This window comes from Loxodonta africana, chromosome 5 (genome assembly GCF_030014295.1).
Source record: "Loxodonta africana isolate mLoxAfr1 chromosome 5, mLoxAfr1.hap2, whole genome shotgun sequence".
Taxonomy (NCBI): Eukaryota; Metazoa; Chordata; class Mammalia; order Proboscidea; family Elephantidae; genus Loxodonta; species Loxodonta africana.
Genome location: NC_087346.1, coordinates 101,064,949 through 101,082,477, shown reverse-complemented (window position 1 = coordinate 101,082,477; position 17,529 = coordinate 101,064,949). Strand labels below are relative to the sequence as shown.

The window sequence follows — 17,529 nt, the reverse complement described above, 5'->3', positions numbered from 1 at the left end:
TCAAAGGCATTCCTGCGGAACAGTGCATCCTGGGGACAAATTACTCAAAAAAAAAAAAAAAAAGAAAAACAAAATGGTCAGAAAGTTTCCAACATAAACTTCATCACAAAAACGCTTCAAAGAGTTTGTATTTTATTGTTGCCCACAAGTAATTAGCCAGGTTACTGTTTGAAAATCTGTTTTTTTTTTTCCCACTAAGTGAATTATCTTCCTTAAGTTATTGTGAAGTCCTGTTTTTAAAATTCCTACAATAGATCCAATTAAACGTGGCTAACAACTAACAACTTTTCTCTAAGTCCTCACTTTGTATTTCAAACTCCTTTCCACTTTCTCTTTCCCAGTCTCTTGACTTCACATCTACACACTCAAGCCAAGAAAGAATGACGAGAAAATGACATCTCTGAGTACCCTAAATGAGTAGGGGCACTTCTTCCTAATCGACTTCCCAGCTGTTAGCATGAGCTCAGGTGAGCTTTCGGGATGGGGGAGTTTGAGGTATTGGAAAATTTTTTCTGTATATACACCCCACTCTGCGAGTGCTCACTTTCTTGGCCCACATACCAAACTCTCAACATAAAACCATCAAAAAAGAGAAGAGGGAGGCGTGGTCGTTTCTCCACGCATCCCGGCGGCTGCCAGCTCCTTCCCTCCCTTCTACTCCTGGATTCCGTGAGAAGAGTCGCGGGTACCCGCGCGGGACTCGCCAGCCGCGGACGCCCCACCCGGCCCGAACCACCAGGCGGAGCCCGGCTCTCCTGCCCGCGCGGGCCCAGTAGAGCCGGGCTGGTGAGGAAAGCGCTGGTGCCCACCTTGCTCGCAGGTGCCCTTGCTGACCTGGGTGATGGCCTTCTCCCCGCGGCTCTCGGCCCTGAGGCTAGCGGCGCGCAGCTGGCACCCGCTGGGGTAGGTGGTGCCGTCGCTGCCGCACACCGGGTAGCGGCTCTTGCACACGCACACGCCGCTCACCGCGAGGCCGCCGGCTGCTGCCCCGGCTTTACCCTTCCGCCTCTTGCGGCTCTTCACGCACTCCATGCCCGGCGCGCAGTGCCCCCTGCCTGCGCCGCTACCCCCGCACGGCTCGCCCTCGCCGCGGGCGCACACCGGGCAGCAGCCGCACGCGTCCCGGGTCTCGCCCAGCGGGCAGCCCCGCGGGGGCAGGGGCGGGCAGGCGGCAGGCTCGCAGGGCCCGCAGGCGTCCGAAGAGGAGGAAGAGGAGAGGGGCAGGAGCAGGAGCAGCAGTCCGGCGGCGCCGAGCAGCAGGGCGCGCAGCGGTGGCCGCTCCATGGCGGGGGGCAGTGGCGACGGCGGGAGCTCGACTGAGCGGGGGCCGACCGGCCTGCGCCTTAAACCCGCCGCCCCGCCCGGCCGGGCCGCGTGGACCACACCCCGGGGCGGTGAGAGCGCGGCCGCCCCGCCTGCCCGCCTGCTGGGCCGCCCCTCTTGGGATCGCAGGGCCGGAGCGCGCTCCTGCAGGCCGGGTGAGGCGGGGCGGGGCGGGGGAGGGTGGCGGACCCAGCGAGCCCTTGGGCGTCCGCGCTGGAGGAGAGGCGCTCGCTGTCACGCCTGCTTGGCTCGGCTTTTGGGCGGATAGCACCTCGCCGGCTCCTGCTCAGCCCCATGCCCACGCGGGCAGCTTCAGCCCTTCACAAGTCTCACCGCAGTGAGATTGGCACCCTCACCCTCTCCTTCCTCACCCTTTCCAGACCAAACATTTATACTTCCTAACAACTGGCAGCAACTGGCAGCATAGTGGTTAAGAGCCTGGCTGCTCTTAAGGTCGTAGTTCGAATCCACCAGCCGCTCGTTGGAAACCCTATGGGGGCAGTTCTACTGTGTCCTATAGGGTCGCTATAAGTGGGACTCCGCTTGGCGGCAATGGGTTTGGTTTTGTTTTAACAACAACAACGACTTTGAGATGACCAAGTGTTAAATTCTCCAACGGCCTAGCAGATCTGAGTACTGGATTACTTTGTGGGTTGGGAAACTCTTTTAAGGACATGGGGATTTTGTGTTCCCTGTTGGCCACAGGCCGATGTGGTTTTCGGTGCCAGGCTAAAAGGACAAATCCTTGCCAACCACTCCTCTTTTTAGAACCTCATAACCGCATCCTCCCCCGTGGCACGAATAAACAGAATCATGAGCTTTCTTAATCCAGTTTTAAGCGTGAGTACTCTATTCCACCTGAGAGCTGTGGCATTGACTAAACTCTCACACTAAATTGTGCTGAACATGCATCAGACCTCTTGGAGAACAGAAGCATAGCCGGGGTAGCAGAGGCGCCCCCGGGACACGTAAAACACCCCCGATCTTCCTAAGAATTTTTTTAAATAGACTATTTTTTAGAACAATTTTAGGATTACAAAACAATTGTACAGAAAGTATAGAGACTTCAGATATACCCCCTTGCTGCTCTGCACAGTTTCTCCTAGTAACTAACATCTTACAATAATGTGGTACGTTTGTTACAATTGATGAATCAATAGCGACACGTTATTTAACAGAAGCTCATATGTTACCTTAGGGTTCACAGTGTTGTACAGTTCTATGCATTTTGAAATGCATAACGTCAAGTATCTGCCACTGCATCCAGAATATTTTCACTGTCCTTAAAATGTTCTGTGCTCCACCCATTCATCACTCCTCTCCCTGTGAACCCCTGGCAACCACTGATCCTGTGAAGTTTTTGTTATAAACCATTGACAATTTCTCAACATTTTTTGTAAAATTCTCTGCAAACTAAACTTCAAAGACTCTTTTTCTAAAATGTTGGCCCTTCAAAGCCCTCCTATCCAGAAAACCTGGCACTGCTTTTTGGTCTCATGTTAGCATATTTTAGGAGAATGACACTTTTTTCAGAGGTTATATGTTGACGTGACAATCGATAAGAATTCGATGCAAAGTCTTCAGAGCAGAGTTTTGCCATTTTTGCTTTTGTCTCCCCACAGGAAGACATACATTTTGCATGACCCAGTACACACTCCTAGATTAAAAAAAAAAATACAGGGAGTATGCTCTGTTATTTCGTATTCTATTCTATTTGAATTTTATTAATTTGCTGGTCAAGACCTACTAAACTGTTTTCACTATCTACTTGCCATAGTTTTGGTTTTCCCAAAAACAGACTCTGAAACAGAATTCCAGTGTCAGTAGTTGACTTGACAGGTGATGTTGAGACACACAGGTGGGGAAATGGGAAGGGAGTAGGAAAGGAGGACAGCCATCAAAGGTGCTGCTCCAGCCATCTCCCTGAAGGGTGGACTGCCTGAAGCCAGAAGAAGCCCTCAGATTCTACAGTTTTTTTGTGTGGGAGGGGCAGCTGGAGGCCACTGACAGCATTGCACCACAGGGGCAATGCCCTATGGTGTTTTAAAACCCCATATCAGAGCCTGAGGGCCCCTGGGTGCCACAAATGGTTTGTGCTTGACTACTAACCTAACGGTTGGTGGTTCAAACCCACCTGGCAGTGCTGTGGAAGAAAGGCCTGGCAATCTGCTTCTGTAAAGATCACAGCCAAGAAAACCCGATGGAGCAGTTCTATTCTGTAACACATGGGGCTTCCATGAATTGGAATTGACTTGATGGCAACGGGTTTGGTTTTTCATTTACCAGCCAGCAGCAAGAAGGGACAGTGGAGAGGATGGTCAAAAGATAGTGCTTTTGTGGGGGAGGAGGGACTCGCTGCTTAGCAAGCAAAAGAGCAAGCAGGGCTCCTCCTTGCTGAAGGGGGAACCTGGCCTGTGCAACAGCGCTAGTCATTTTGGAGGACTTGAAAATAGCAAGAGATACAGCGATTCAGAGAAAGAAGAAAAGGCAGGAAAACGGAGCTTTGAATGAGAAATGCAACAACTTCTTCCTTCCAAGAAAGAAAATATTGTCACTGTCTTAGTTAGCTAGTGCTGCTTTAACAAACAAACACCCACAAGTGGGTGAATTTAAATAACAGAAAATTATTTTTTTACAAATCTGGAGGCTAAAAGTCTAAATCAGGGTCTCGGTTGTATCAATTCCTTCCAAGGATCCCTAGTTTCTTAAGGTGGGAAATGCTATTTCAAGACCACAAACTGGCCAGTGGGGATGTTGTTGCTACTGGGTTGTTCATTGTTTCTAAGGAAAGCCCTGTTTTTGAGGGTACACTAAAAAGTCATATGCAAAATAATCGGTAGCAATGTCCTTGAACACAATGGACAAAGATATATAGACTTGCATTTTGTTTTTGTAAAATCCAATATATTAAGAGTTGAATTTGAACAAAGAAATAAATCAGTGTCAGACTGTTGCAGGCTATAATGCCTAAAACCCTCCAATAGGCTTCTCATCTCACTCAAGAGCAAAGGGCAATATCTTATTGTGGTTTACAAGATTCTCTATATCCTTCCCCCCTTCACCTTTCTGATCTCTGCTCCTACCATCTGATGGCTAAGTATCCTCATTTTGGGATTCAGTATTAACCAGTCCACTTGGCCAGGAGGCCTAAAGCCACATCCTCCAACTTGGCCTCTATCAGTATAAAAGGAGATATTTTCATCTCCCATCTGCTTCCAAAAGATGATGATAGTATCCATTTTTGAAAAACTATTACAAGAGCAGTTTTGAATTGAATATACCATGGACTGCCAGAAGAACGAACAAATCTGTCGTGAATGAAGTACAGCCAGAACACTCCTTAGAAGGGAGGATGGTAAAACTTCGTCTTAAGTACTTTGGACATGTTATCAGGAGGGATCAGTCCTTGGAGAAGGACATCATGCTTGGTAAAGTAGAGTGTGGGTGAAAAAGAAGAAGACCTTCAATGAGATGGATTGACACAGTGGCTGCAACAATGGGATCAAACAGCAACGATTGTGAGGGTGGCATAGGATCAGGCAGTATTTCATTCTGTTGTACATAGGGTCGCTATGAGTCAGAGCCAACTTCATGGCACCTAACAACATTATAAGAACCATCTTTTAGGATTCACGCTTTGTGAATAAAGGAACTTCTATGTATTTAAGTCATAGGGAAAGTATTATTTTATTTACAAAACTTTAAAAATGCTGTATTTTCCAGGAAACACAATTTTTAATGCCAGGTATTGTGCTGGGAGTAAATAAATAAACCGACGTCGTCCCTGACATCAAGGAGCACACAGTGCAGTGGAGGAGGCAGAATAAATAAAGCAGTAATTGCAAGGAAGTCTGATAAGTCTTAGGGAAGGCAACGGAGGGCCAGCTCAGTTGGGGGGTGGGGTCTGAGAGGCCTCCTGGAAGACCGTGTGTGTTTTGGGGCAGAGGTGTCCTTGGTCTTAAAGGACAATGGAGGGCAGTGGCTGAGCAATCCAGCTCTAAAGTCAGACGGCCCTGGGTCTGAGTTCTAGTTAGCCCCTGTGATCATGTGTTTATACCTTGGATCCCTCAGCTAGTGAAGATTAATAATATTCCAGAGAAGTCGCATTTATTTACTTGGAGTTAGATTCTAAGTCTGCCAGTAAGGTGCAAATTTTATATACTCAAAATTATTCTTGAAAAGCCACTAAATCGTCATGACCCTTGGAAGCTTAAAATCCAAGAATTAACTATTCCCCCTCCTCCTCTTTCTTCATCTTTTTCTTCTTTGTTTTTTGCTTTTTGGCTGTAGCCTCTCTTTTCCTTGGGCAGTGGAGTCTGAGGCCACGTTAGAATTAAAGAAGGGAAAAGGGATTAACATACATAGGAATTTCTCTCTTCCTTTCTCTGAATTTTTTTCTCTCTCGATCTCTCTTTGCCTTGGTCATTCTGTGTTTTGTTGCAGAATAAGTAAAGTTTATGTAAGTTGAACTCACATTTTATGCAACTCCTCTGTACCTCCTCATATTGCTGGGGAGGGTTAACTGAGTTACAGTAATACGTGTGTCAGAGAATACTGGTTGTCCACAGGAGCCATACTCTTCTTCTTCCATAGCAATAGGATTGAAGTGAGGCCCATGGCTGCCTAGCTAAGCTGCATTTCCCAGCCTCCCTTGCAGTCAAATATGGCCATGTGACTAAGTTCTCTCCAATGGAAGATGAGAGGAGGAAATGTGTGCCGTTTCTAACCTAGCATCTTAAGAGAGCAGGGATGCCCCCCCCCCTTGCTGACTTTCTCCTTCCATCAGAGGGACTGGGATGAAGACCACCCAGTTTGATGATATGAATAAACACAGCCTCTCAGGACAAGGCAAAAAACAAGATGGAAGGAATGGGGGCTCTTGAATGATCTCATGGAGTAGAAGAGCCCCCTGAACTCAAGACCTTTCCCAGGATGATATGTGAGAAGCTTCCGTGTTATTTGCTCCATTGCAGTTTAGGTCTCTTTGCTACAATAATTTAATCTTCAGTGCCTCAGTATGTACATGTTCAGTAAATGGTAGTGAAAGTAGTTTACTGAGTAGTCTCAGTTAATGGGTGTGGTGGTTAATGTTGTGTGTCACTTGGCTGGTCCATGGTTCTCAGTGGTTTGGCAGATACTATGTAATCCATCTTCCATTTTATAATCTGATAAGAGAAGTCAATTAGTTGAAAGGGGAGTTTCCTTGGGGATGTAAACTTTATCCAGTATATACGGATGTTCCAGTAAAGTGTGCTCTCTTGATCCAGCATCCAACTTTTTATCCTCTGACCTCTGGTTCTTGGGACATGACCTGAAGATTTTGGGATTCACCAGCTTTTGCAACCTCATGACCCAGCAGCCTGTCGCTTGACTTGCAATTTTGGGTTTGTCACCCCTGCAACCGTGTGAGTCAGGAGAAGCCTCCAACTTGATGCCTGATCCATGGATTTGGGACTTTTTTGCCTCCAGAACTGCTTGAGCCATTTCCTTGAAATCAATCTCTCTCTGTATTTATATATATGCTTAACTGGTTTTGCTTCTGTAGAGAACCCAGACTGAGACAATGGGGTTAAACCTAAACTGGTTTAATTTGCCTATAATCATTGCTTTCGAATGTATTTTGTTGAATCTCCCTTTCTCAACCTTTATTGATATTAGGGCTGATTGCATAACTTTCCAGTTGTATTCAGTGATAAAATCCTATCCAGTTTATAACTCTATTCTAGTATCTGATTTAAAGTTTTACTTATCCCATCATCTGTTGGTACAGTGGCCCTAGGATGCTGAAAAGGGGTGGGGGCATAGTCCTGTCTTTACCCTCTCTCTCTTACTTCCTCCCTACTCTTCTTCCCTCATCTACTCTCAAGTTTAGGACTGAGGACTGGGAGAAGGCAGAGGGGAGAGAAGGAGTTGCCATATCTCTTTAAAAATTTAGCTACTTACAGTCCTTTTGTTGGTTGTTGCTGCTTTTCTAGTTAATTCTGACTAGTCATGGATAATCAGAGTGAGGCAGGCATCCCCAGATTGGTTCTTGTGTGGAATTATTTGAAGGGTAGTGTGTGAGGTAGAAGTTGATTTTTGTGGTAGTGCTAAGGAACATTCTTGATGTTCCCTTTTAGAATGTGAAGACACCTAGCACCTATATTTTGGGTTGTGGGTCTCCATGCCAATTCCAAGGCAAGGGCAAAGTTGTCTTATTTAACAATCTGTTACAGTGGCTATTTATCATCTTTATCATCATTTCATTTTCTTCCCCTTCTCCTTCTTCACCATCAGTAAGAAGGAGATGGTCAGATGAAGGATGGGTGGGGTAGGGGTAAGGTATAGATGATTGTCAAAGCCAAAATAAACAGCACATGAGAAGGGGCAAAGCCAAGGGAAGTCATTTTGGCACATTCCAGTAACCAGAATGCATAGCTGAAAAAAGTACGTATGTGGAAAAATGGGGAGAAATAAGTCCAGAGAGAGGACGGATGCCAGATGATGAAGGGCCTTGCACACTTTGGCCAGGACTTTGGACTTGATCTTAGAGATGATAGAGAGCTGTCCAAAGATTCAGGGGGTAGGCAGGATTAGGTTTGTGATGTGTGAAGGTCATTACAGAAGTAAGAGGAGGAATGGATTAGAGTAGAGGCAGAGTAGAGTAGGCATAAAGTAGGACTGTCCTGGACAACAGGGACATACAGTCACTCTAAATGGAGACAAAGGAGTGGATGAGATATTAAAGAGGTCAAATATACAGGCCTTGGGAAGTACCTGAGTGTAAGAGGAAGTCGAGAGAAACCTCGAAGTTTCTTGCGTGGATGAAAAGTGTTGCCAAAGCAGGTTTGTGTTGGAGGCAGAGATGATAAGCTTGATTTTGAACAGACTGATTTTTTAAAAAATAATTTTTATTATGCTTTAAGTGAAAGTTTACAAATCAAGTCAGTCTCTCACATAAAAACTTATATACACCTTGATAAAAAAAAAAAAAACCTTGATACATACTCCCAATTACTTTCTCCCTAATGAGACAGCCCGCTCTCTCCCTCCACTCTCTCTTTTTGTGTCCATTTCACCAGCTTCTAACCACCCCCCCACCCCGATCCTCACATCTCCCCTCCAGGCAGGAGATGCCAACATAGTCTCAAGTGTCCACCTGATGCAAGAAGCTCACTCCTCACCAGCATCCCTCTCCAACATTGTCCAGTCCAATCCATGTCTGAAGAGTTGGCGTCAGGAATGGTTCCTGCCCTGGGCCAACAGAAGGTCTGGGGGCCATGACCACCAGGGTCCTTCCAGTCTCAGTCAGACCATTAAGTCTGGTCTTTTTATGAGAATTTGGGTGTTGGGAGTTTTTAAATTACCTTTTCAATCTCTTGTTTAATTTAATTAGTTGTTCTACCTCTGTTTGTGTTAGTTTAGGTAGGTAGTGTGTTTCTAGAAATTTATCCATTTCCTCCAGGTTTTCAAATTTGTTAAGAGTACAATTTTTCATAGTATTCTGTTATGATTCCTTTAATTTTAGTTGGGTCTGTTGTGATATCACCCATCTCGTTTTCTTTTTTTTTAATAATTTTTATTGTGCTCTAAGTGAAAGTTTACAAATCAAGTCAGTCTCTCACACGAAAACACATATACACCTTGCTACACACTCCCAATTACTCTCCCCCTAATGAGACAGCCCACTCTCTCCCTCTACTCTCTCTTTTCATGTCTATTTCGCCAGCTTCTAACCCCCTCCACCCTCTTATTTCCCCTCCAGTCAGGAGATGCCAACATAGTCTCAAGTGTCCACCTGATCCAAGAAGCTCACTCCTCACCAGCATCCCTTTCCAATCCATTGTCCAGTCCAATCCATGTCTGAAGAGTTGGCTTCGGGAGTGGTTCCTGTCCTGGGGCAACAGAAGGTCTGGGGACCATGACCACTGGGGTCCATCTAGTCTCAGTCAGACCATTAAGTCTGGTCTTATGAGAACTTGGGGTCTGCATCCCACTGCTCTCCTGCTCCCTCAGGGGTTCTCTGTTGTGTTCCCTGTCAGGGCAGTCATTGGTTGTAGCCGGACACCATCTAGTTCTTCTGGTCTCAGGATGATGTAGTCTCTGGTTCATGTGGCCCTTTCTGTCTCTTGGGCTCATAGTCGCCTTGTGTCCTTGGTGTTCTTCATTCTCCTTTGATCCAGGTGGGTTGAGACCAACTGATGCATCTTAGATGGCTGCTTGCTAGTGTTTAAGACCCCAGATGCCACTCTTCAAAGTGGAATGCAGAATGTTTTCTTAATAGATTTTATTATGCCAATTGATTTAGATGTCCCCTGAAACCATGGTCCCCAGACCCCTGCCCCTGCTATGCTGGCCTTCGAAGCATTCAGTTTATTCAGGAAACTTCTTTGCTTTTGGTTTAGTCCAATTGTGCTGACCTTCCCCCCTATATTGTGTGCTGTCTTTCCCTTCACCTAAAGTAGTACTTATCTACTATCTAATAAGTGAATGCCCCTCTCCCACCCTCCCTTCCTCCCCCATCCTGTAGCCACGAAAGAATGTTTTCTTCTCGGTTTAAACTATTTCTCAAGTTCTTATAATAGTGGTCTTATACAGTATTTGTCCTTTTGCAACTGACTAATTTCACTCAGCATAATGCCTTCCAGGTTCCTCCACGTTATGAAATGTTTCACAGGTTCCTCACTGTTCTTTATCAATGTGTAATATTCCATTGTGTGAATATACCATAATTTATCCATTCATCCGTTGATGGGCACCTTGGTTGCTTCCATCTTTTTGCTGTTGTAAACAGTGCTGCAATAAACATGGGTGAATCCATTCTGCCACTCTCTGTCTCTTTATTGGTGCATTTAGTCCATTTACATTCAGGGTTTTTATGGGTAGGTATGAATTTAGTGCTATCATTTTAATGTCTTTTTTTGTGCGTTGACAGTTTCTTTTTTCCACTTGATTTTATGTGCTGATTAGATTTTCTTTATCTATTGTCCTTTCCTCATATTTGTTGTTGTTGATTTTGTTTCTGCTGACTCTGTATTTTTCCCTTGTATTTTATTTTGATAAGTAGGATAGTTTGTCTCCTTTGTGGTTACCTTATTATTTACCCCTATTTTTCTAAATTTAAAGCTAACATTTATTTCTCTGTATTGCCAAATCTTCCTCTCCATATGGAAGGTGTATGATTATATTTCTTAGTCCCTCTTTATTATTTTAATGTTGTCTTCTTTTACATAATAACATCGCCGTTACCCTGTGTTGGGCTTTTTTTTTTTTTTAAATCTTGTTTTGTTTTTTTGGATTACCCTGTCTGGGTTGACTTCTGGTTGCTCTGCCCAGTGTTCTAGTCTTGGGTCGATACCTGATATTATTGATTTTCTAACCAAAGAACTCCCTTTAGTATTTCTTGTAGTTTTAGTTTGGTTTTTACAAATTCCCACAACTTTTGTTTATCTGGAAATGTCTTAATTTCACCTTCGTATTTAAGAGACAGTTTTGATGGATATATGATTCTTGGCAGGCAGTTTTTTCCTTCAATTTTTTAAATATGCCATCCCATTGCCTTCTGGCCTGCGTGGTTTCTGCCGAGTAGTCCGAGCTTATTCTTATTAGCGCTCCATTGTAGGTGGCTTTTCTTTTATCCCTCGCTGCTCTTATAATTGTCTCCTTATCTTTGGTTTTGGCAAGCTTGCTTATAATATGTCTTGGTGACTTTCTTTTAAGATCTACTTTATGTGGAATTCGATGAGCATCTTGAATAGATATCTTCTCATCTTTCACAATATGAGGGAAGTTTTCTGCCAACAAATCTTCAACAATTTTCTGTGTATTTTCTATTATCCCTCCCTGTTCTGGTACCCCAATCGCTCGTAGGTTATTTCTCTTGATAGAGTCCCACATGATTCTTAAGGTTTCTTCATTTTTTTTAATTCTTTTGTCTGATTTTTTCTTCAAATATATTAGTGCCAAGTGATTTATCTTCGAGTTCAGAAATTCTAGCTTCTACTTGCTCAGTTCTACTCCTCTGACTTTCTATTGAGTGATCTAATTCTGTACTTTTATTGATAATCTTCTAGATTTCTGATTGCTGTCTGTCTATGGATTTTTCCAGCTTTTTAAACTTTTCATTATGTTCCTGAATAATCTTTCTAATTTTTCAGTTGCTTTATCTGTGTGTTCCTTGGCTTGTTCTGCATATTGCCTCATTTCCTTCCTGATATCTTGAAGGGTCCTTTATATTAAACTTTTGTGTTCTGCATCTGGTAATTCCAGGAATGCACTTTCATCTAGAAGATCCCTGGATTCTTTGTTTTGAGACCCTGTTGAGGTGATCATGGTCTGTTTTTTTATGTGACTTTATATTGACTGTTGTCTCCGAGACGTCTATAAGTTATCATATTAGTTTATGCTTGCTTACTGTGTCGTAGCTGCTTGCTTTGTTTTGTTTTGTTATACCCCTATGGGCTGCTTGAGTGAGCTAGCTTGATTAACTTCACCTTTGGAGCTCTGGTGTCCTGTCCCCAGCTGGCTAGAGCTATTATCAGGTTTATCAGTCTAGGAGTCCATTCAGTTTTCTTGTATGAATTCAGCTCAGGTTTCCAGGTAGCTGATATCAAGTGTGTGGTACAGGCTCTGTCCTACAGTCTTAGAGGGGCAGGGGTGATTGGAGTATATACCAGTATCTGATTGCAGCAGGGGGGTCACGCTCTGAACAAGGCGGGGGGCTGAGAACCGACCCCAGATTGTCTCTGAGGAAAACACATCTCTGTTCTCTAAAGCATGCTGGTGGGTGGGTTCTGCAGATGGACCATGGGCACCTAAAGTTTTTGGTTGTAAGGACTGGGAGGTACCAGTTATCTTTGGACCCCTGTCACGGGTGGCTGGGTGACCTGAGTGGAGCTACCAGTCCTTAGGTCCCTGATGTTGGTAGGTGAGGACCTTGTTTAATAGGCAAAACAATGTCAAACGTCAAACACCCACCTCTCCACCACATGGCTGAAATGGTTGGAGTTTGCCAACAAGGGCCTATTCTCCTGAAATAGGCCCACACAGGTCCATGCAGAAGGGAAAGGTGCTCAAGGTCCACGGACGGTTTATGCCTGGACAGGAGCTGCTTCTGTCCTGAGCTCCCTCGGTTAATGGAGCTAGCAAATTATCTTTTCTCCCCAGTAGCAAATTTTTTCCTAACCCAAGGCCAGGAGGATGACTTTAGGTGCTCACCAGGGTCTATCTCAGGCCCAGGGATTCATCCACTGAAGCCGGCTTGGGGGTGGGGATGGGGGTGGGGGGGTGCGGTAAAATATACACAAGTATTTAGCTTTTGCCGGGAGCGCTGTCCTCCTCAGGTTCTGGAGGTGTGAGTAGGCAGTGTGGCTGGATGCTTCTCCCTGAGGAAACTGCAGCCCAATGCTAGGACCAGCCTCTCACTGCCACCACTCCAGGAATGGTGCTTGAGGGCTCCCCGTGATTCAGGTCCGTAGCTCCTCTCCACTTCTGAATGGTCTCTTCCTCCCCCTGCCCCTCGGTTCGTTGTCTAAGCTTACCTTTGATGCTCAGGGCTCCCAGCCTGTCACAAATATGCTCGTTTCACTTGTTTTTTTCGGGTCTTTGTTGTAAAGAGGGCTCGATGGAAGCGTCTGTTTATTCCGCCATCTTGGCTCCACCTCCCCAGATTGATTCTTTTTTAAAAAATTTTTTTACGGTGGTAAAAATACACTAAACATGCACCGAGGAGTCCTGGTGGTGCAGTGGTTAAGCATTGGGCTGCTAACTGAAAGGTCGGTGATTCACACCCACCAACCTCTCCACAGAAGAAAGATGTGGCAGTATGTTTCCATAAAGATTATGGCCTTGGAAACCCTATGGAGCAGCTCTACTCTGTTCTATAGGGTCGCTATAAGTCAGAATCAATTCATCAGCAATGAATTTGTAAACATACACCAATTCAACTATTTCTACATGTACAATTCAGTGACACTGATTACACTCTTCACATTGTGCAACCACTCTCCCTATCCTTTTCCAAATTATTCCACCACCATTCACCTCAACTCAATGGATGCACTGATTCTTTATAAAATCATGCCTATCCTTTTTTGGACCATTCTGGAGAGAGAAAGGGGCCTCCCTAGTGATCATACTACTCCGTCTTAGAAACATATTGCAGCGCATTTGACTTAGAGTCCTTAATGTTTGTTCTCTCCCTATATGTAAAGTCCCTCAGTAATAAAATCTCTTTGTTTAATAAAGAAACTGATTTTAATAAAGAAACTGATTTCTTATCAGCATTCTGTACCTGATCTCTTAAAAGAGCTACTGCTATAAAGGGAAATAGCTAATAATGTAATTGAAAAGGCATTAATAGCCTATAAAATTCAATCTTAGAGTCACAGAATGGAAGGACTCTCTAGGGGTCATTTAAAGCTAGGTGACACTTGAACGTGTCGTTAGCCCTGATCCTGTCATGAGGGGCATGGAAGTACATGTAGAACTGTCAAAGATCATCAAGGAAGATGAGTTTTGTAATCTCCCTGGTATTCTCTTGTGTTATTTGTTAGCCTTTCACATTGAGAAAGACTTCAGAAGGTCCCTGAATAATAGCCAGCTTTCAAACATGCTCACTTGCAAAGGAAATTTAGATTTTAAATTCTAACCCTCACTCTACAATGTATAGCATACCAGGCTGTTAAACTTGTAAGAGCTTCATTTCCTGGCTTAAGATTCATGATTTTACACTTTAACTTTGAATTAACACAGAATTGGATGTTTAATATAGGCTTGCCTATAAAATAAACCAGAGAGCATTTCTTTGCATGACAACAAGTAGAAAAATCTCTTTGGGTTATTCCATAATTATGCTCCATTCTTCTTTTGTTGTGGGGGAAATGATAAGATCATTTAGTAGTAAATGATGCAGTAGCCCCATATTAATCTTGCAGTAGCCTGGTTCCATAATTCACCTTGGCAAAGTAGAAAAATAAAAAATGTCTCCTTATCATCGTAAAGACCTGTGAGAACATCGAACCGAGGCCGAATAAAATGTTTTCAGGGAATAAATGGTTCAGTGACAAACTTAACTGTGGGTGAAACTTTGTGCCCAGGAAGAAGTAACTTGGGTATCTTTAAAGGTGTGTGGAGACGTTTATCCTGAAAGCATGGATTCTTTTCCTTCTGGACAGATGATCAGCTAAGATGCTAAGATATTGAGCAACGAAATTCCTTTCACCAATGCTAAGTTCTATTGTTTTTGAAAGCTTGTTAAGGTGTTAGAATAAGAACATTTCTTTCACTGATTTTAAAGATTCACTTTTTACAAAGCTGATAAGCAATTGACAAGAATGTGGTTTTATCTACTCCTGCAGCATAGCTACCTGACTAGGTGTCAGCCTCTTCAGTGAACAACAAGGGACTTCCAGCCTTGTCACAGCCTACGGCTGTCAAGTTTCAAATCCAAATCCTTTAATACCAAACCACCTCCCTCATTAATGCCTTCTCGTGCATTAATGTTGAATAAAAGTATTGGTTTTAAAGAGAAATGTTGATGTGTTAGGATAGGGGGAATACTGGGAAACTTCGCATCCCTTTTTGATTCTCGTCGGGTGGAATTTTCTCAGGTTATTTGAGTATATTCCTATGCTGTTGAAAAATAATGATTTTAGACTGTACCCAAGGTTCAAAGGTGAAATTTTTGTCCTCATGCTATTTAGCCTTGGGTCCTGGGAGCCCACATGATACATCAGTAGACAAAGTTGGTTTGAAAGTCAAGACCTTCAAGGGGGTGGGGGGTGGTTCCCAGGGACTCTCTTATTGCAGAAAAAGTTTGGGGAGTGAGAGGTCCAGGAGAGGGGAGAGAAGAAACAACTTTAAGATAAAGAAGCTAGTGGCTAGGCTTGAACAGCCTCCAAGAGTGGGAAATAGACCCTTCCTTCTTTTCTTGGGGGCTTTTAGGGTAGGAGGAAAAATAAATTCAATTACTGAACTCATTTGAAATTTGGCTGTGAGACTTCTGTTCTTCTGCTCTTTTTAATCTATTTTAGAAAGTGTTCAGGATTAATGGGAGGTAAAAGCCCTTCCCAAGGGGGCTAAGGCAATCTGATCTGACTGCTAAAGCATCCTGGCTCATCTGTCAGGTCTCCTGACAGGAGCATTCTCTAAGATCAGGTCTGGTGAGGGGCCTGTCCTCGGTGCAGTCTCTAGCTTTACTGTACTGTATCTGACCACTAGACTGCGATCTCGAGGATAATAACTTAAAAAATAAAACAAAACAAACAAACGAACAAAAGAAAAACTGGTTTATCCTACTGCATCTGTAGTACTCAGCCCAGTGGGCAGTGGTGATGCAGTAGCAGGATTCTCTCCTTCCTTGTGGGAGACTCGGTTCGATTCCAGGCCAGTGTACCTCATGCACAGCCAACACTCACTTGTCAGAGGAGGCTTGTATGTTGCTATAATGCTGAACAGGTTTCAGTGGAGCTTCCAGGCTAAGCCTAACAGACATACTAAGAGATGAGGAAGAAAGGCCTGATAATCTACTTTCAAAAAAAATTAGCCAATGCAAACCCTGTGGATCACAACAGTCCCATCCGTTTATGCATGGGGTCACCATGAGTTGGGGGCTTGATGACAGCTAACAACAACGACAAACACTTAGCCCAGTAGGTGCATGAACGAATGAAAGTCAGAGGCCAGTCATAGTTTTATCTATTGCCCTTTAATTCTCTGTCCCAAAGCACAGTAAATGACATTAAATACCCCTCGCTCTGGTTTCAGCCCCCTGCTGGTGAGATACATTTTTTCCAGGAGGCTAAGCAGAGAGTTCTCAAGGTTTTTGGGCAGAGAGATGTCTGTCTCCCAGGATTCTCACAAGCATTACCTGTGCTCCCTGTTGCAATATTTGTCTTTCTGGAAAAGGTGCCTGCAGATCTCAGTATAATTTGCTTAATACCTATAGATTCTTAATTCAAACTTTTCTTTCAAAGAGAGGGAGCGTTATTAATTTCACAGTGAGTGTCAGGGGAGCTCAGGAATTTGATCAAGCATCTCTGGAAATTACAGAGCTGTGATAAGAAAAGCCAATAGTTGCTTTGGAAACGCCCAGACATTCTGGTCTTAATACTGAAGGGAGTGATCATTGTATTAGTTTTCTATTGCTGCTTAGCAAATGATGACAAATTTAGCATCTAACAGGCTTGGCTGGGCTCTCTGCTTAGGCTGAAATCAAGGTGTCAGCTGGACTGGGGGCTCTTACCTGGAGGCTCTGGAGAAGAATCTGCTTCCAGGCTCATTCAGGTAGCTGGCAGAATTGGGTTGCTTGTGGTTGTAGGGCTGATGCCCCTGTTTCCTCGTTGGCTGTTATCAATAGTGTTCTCCGGTCCTTGCACATGGTCCCTCCATCTTCAAAGCTATCAACACCAAATTCTTTGAGTGCTTCAAGTCTCTCTGGCTTCCTCTTTTATTACCAACCCAAGAAAACTCCCTACTTTCACAGGGCGCATGTGATTAGGGCTAGCTGAATTAACTCAAAGTTAATTGATTATTAATGTAATTATATATGCAAAATATTTTTGCCATGGAATGTAACATATCACTGGCATGATAGCTCATCACATTCACAATCCAGGGATTAGGATGGGAATTGTTCTTTTTTTTTTTTTAATTGTGGTAAAAGCACATAAAACAAAACACTTCCCATTTCAATATTTTTTACATGTACAATTCAGTGTCATTAATTATGTTCATCATGTTGTATAACCATTACTACTATCCATTGCCTTGTTTTTCCACCACCTTTACCAGAAACTCAGTGCCCCTGAACAATGGCTTCATCTTTCTCCCTCCCTCCCGCCCCTGGTAACCACTAGTGAACTTTGGTCTCTATGCATTTGCCTATTCTAGATATTTCTTATAAGCGGAACATACAATATCTGTCCTTTTGTGGCTAACTTATTTCGCTCAGCATAATGTTTTCAAGGTTCATCTGCGTTGTAGTATGCATCAGGAAGGGTGGAGTCATTTTGGAATTCTGCCCACCAGGATTGTCAAGTATTTTTTCACACTGAAGCCAAGCTCTTTAGCTGTTCTCTGAAGCCAAGCTCCACGATTTCTCATTCTTGCCTCTGTGTGTCTGTGGGCCTTGAAGTTTGTGGTCCATGACCCATATCTTATCAACAGAGTTTTTCTATGGTTCAAAGAGACTGTCTGTCTCTCAGGGCATGCTGATCCGTGGGGCTC

At 43.9% G+C, this 17,529-nt stretch overlaps 1 protein-coding gene across 1 annotated transcript in view; it reads right to left on the bottom strand.

The window, feature by feature from the left end:
• Positions 1 to 1,314, bottom strand: part of IGFBP7 (insulin like growth factor binding protein 7) — an 84,114-nt gene extending 82,800 nt beyond the window's left edge. Inside the window, exon 1 of the mRNA XM_003415897.3 lies at positions 810 to 1,314. Within this exon, the coding sequence (XP_003415945.1) occupies positions 810 to 1,284 (475 nt within the window). The 5' untranslated portion in view covers positions 1,285 to 1,314. The remainder of the gene's footprint in view (positions 1 to 809) is intronic.
• Between the last annotated feature and the right edge of the window lie 16,215 nt (positions 1,315 to 17,529).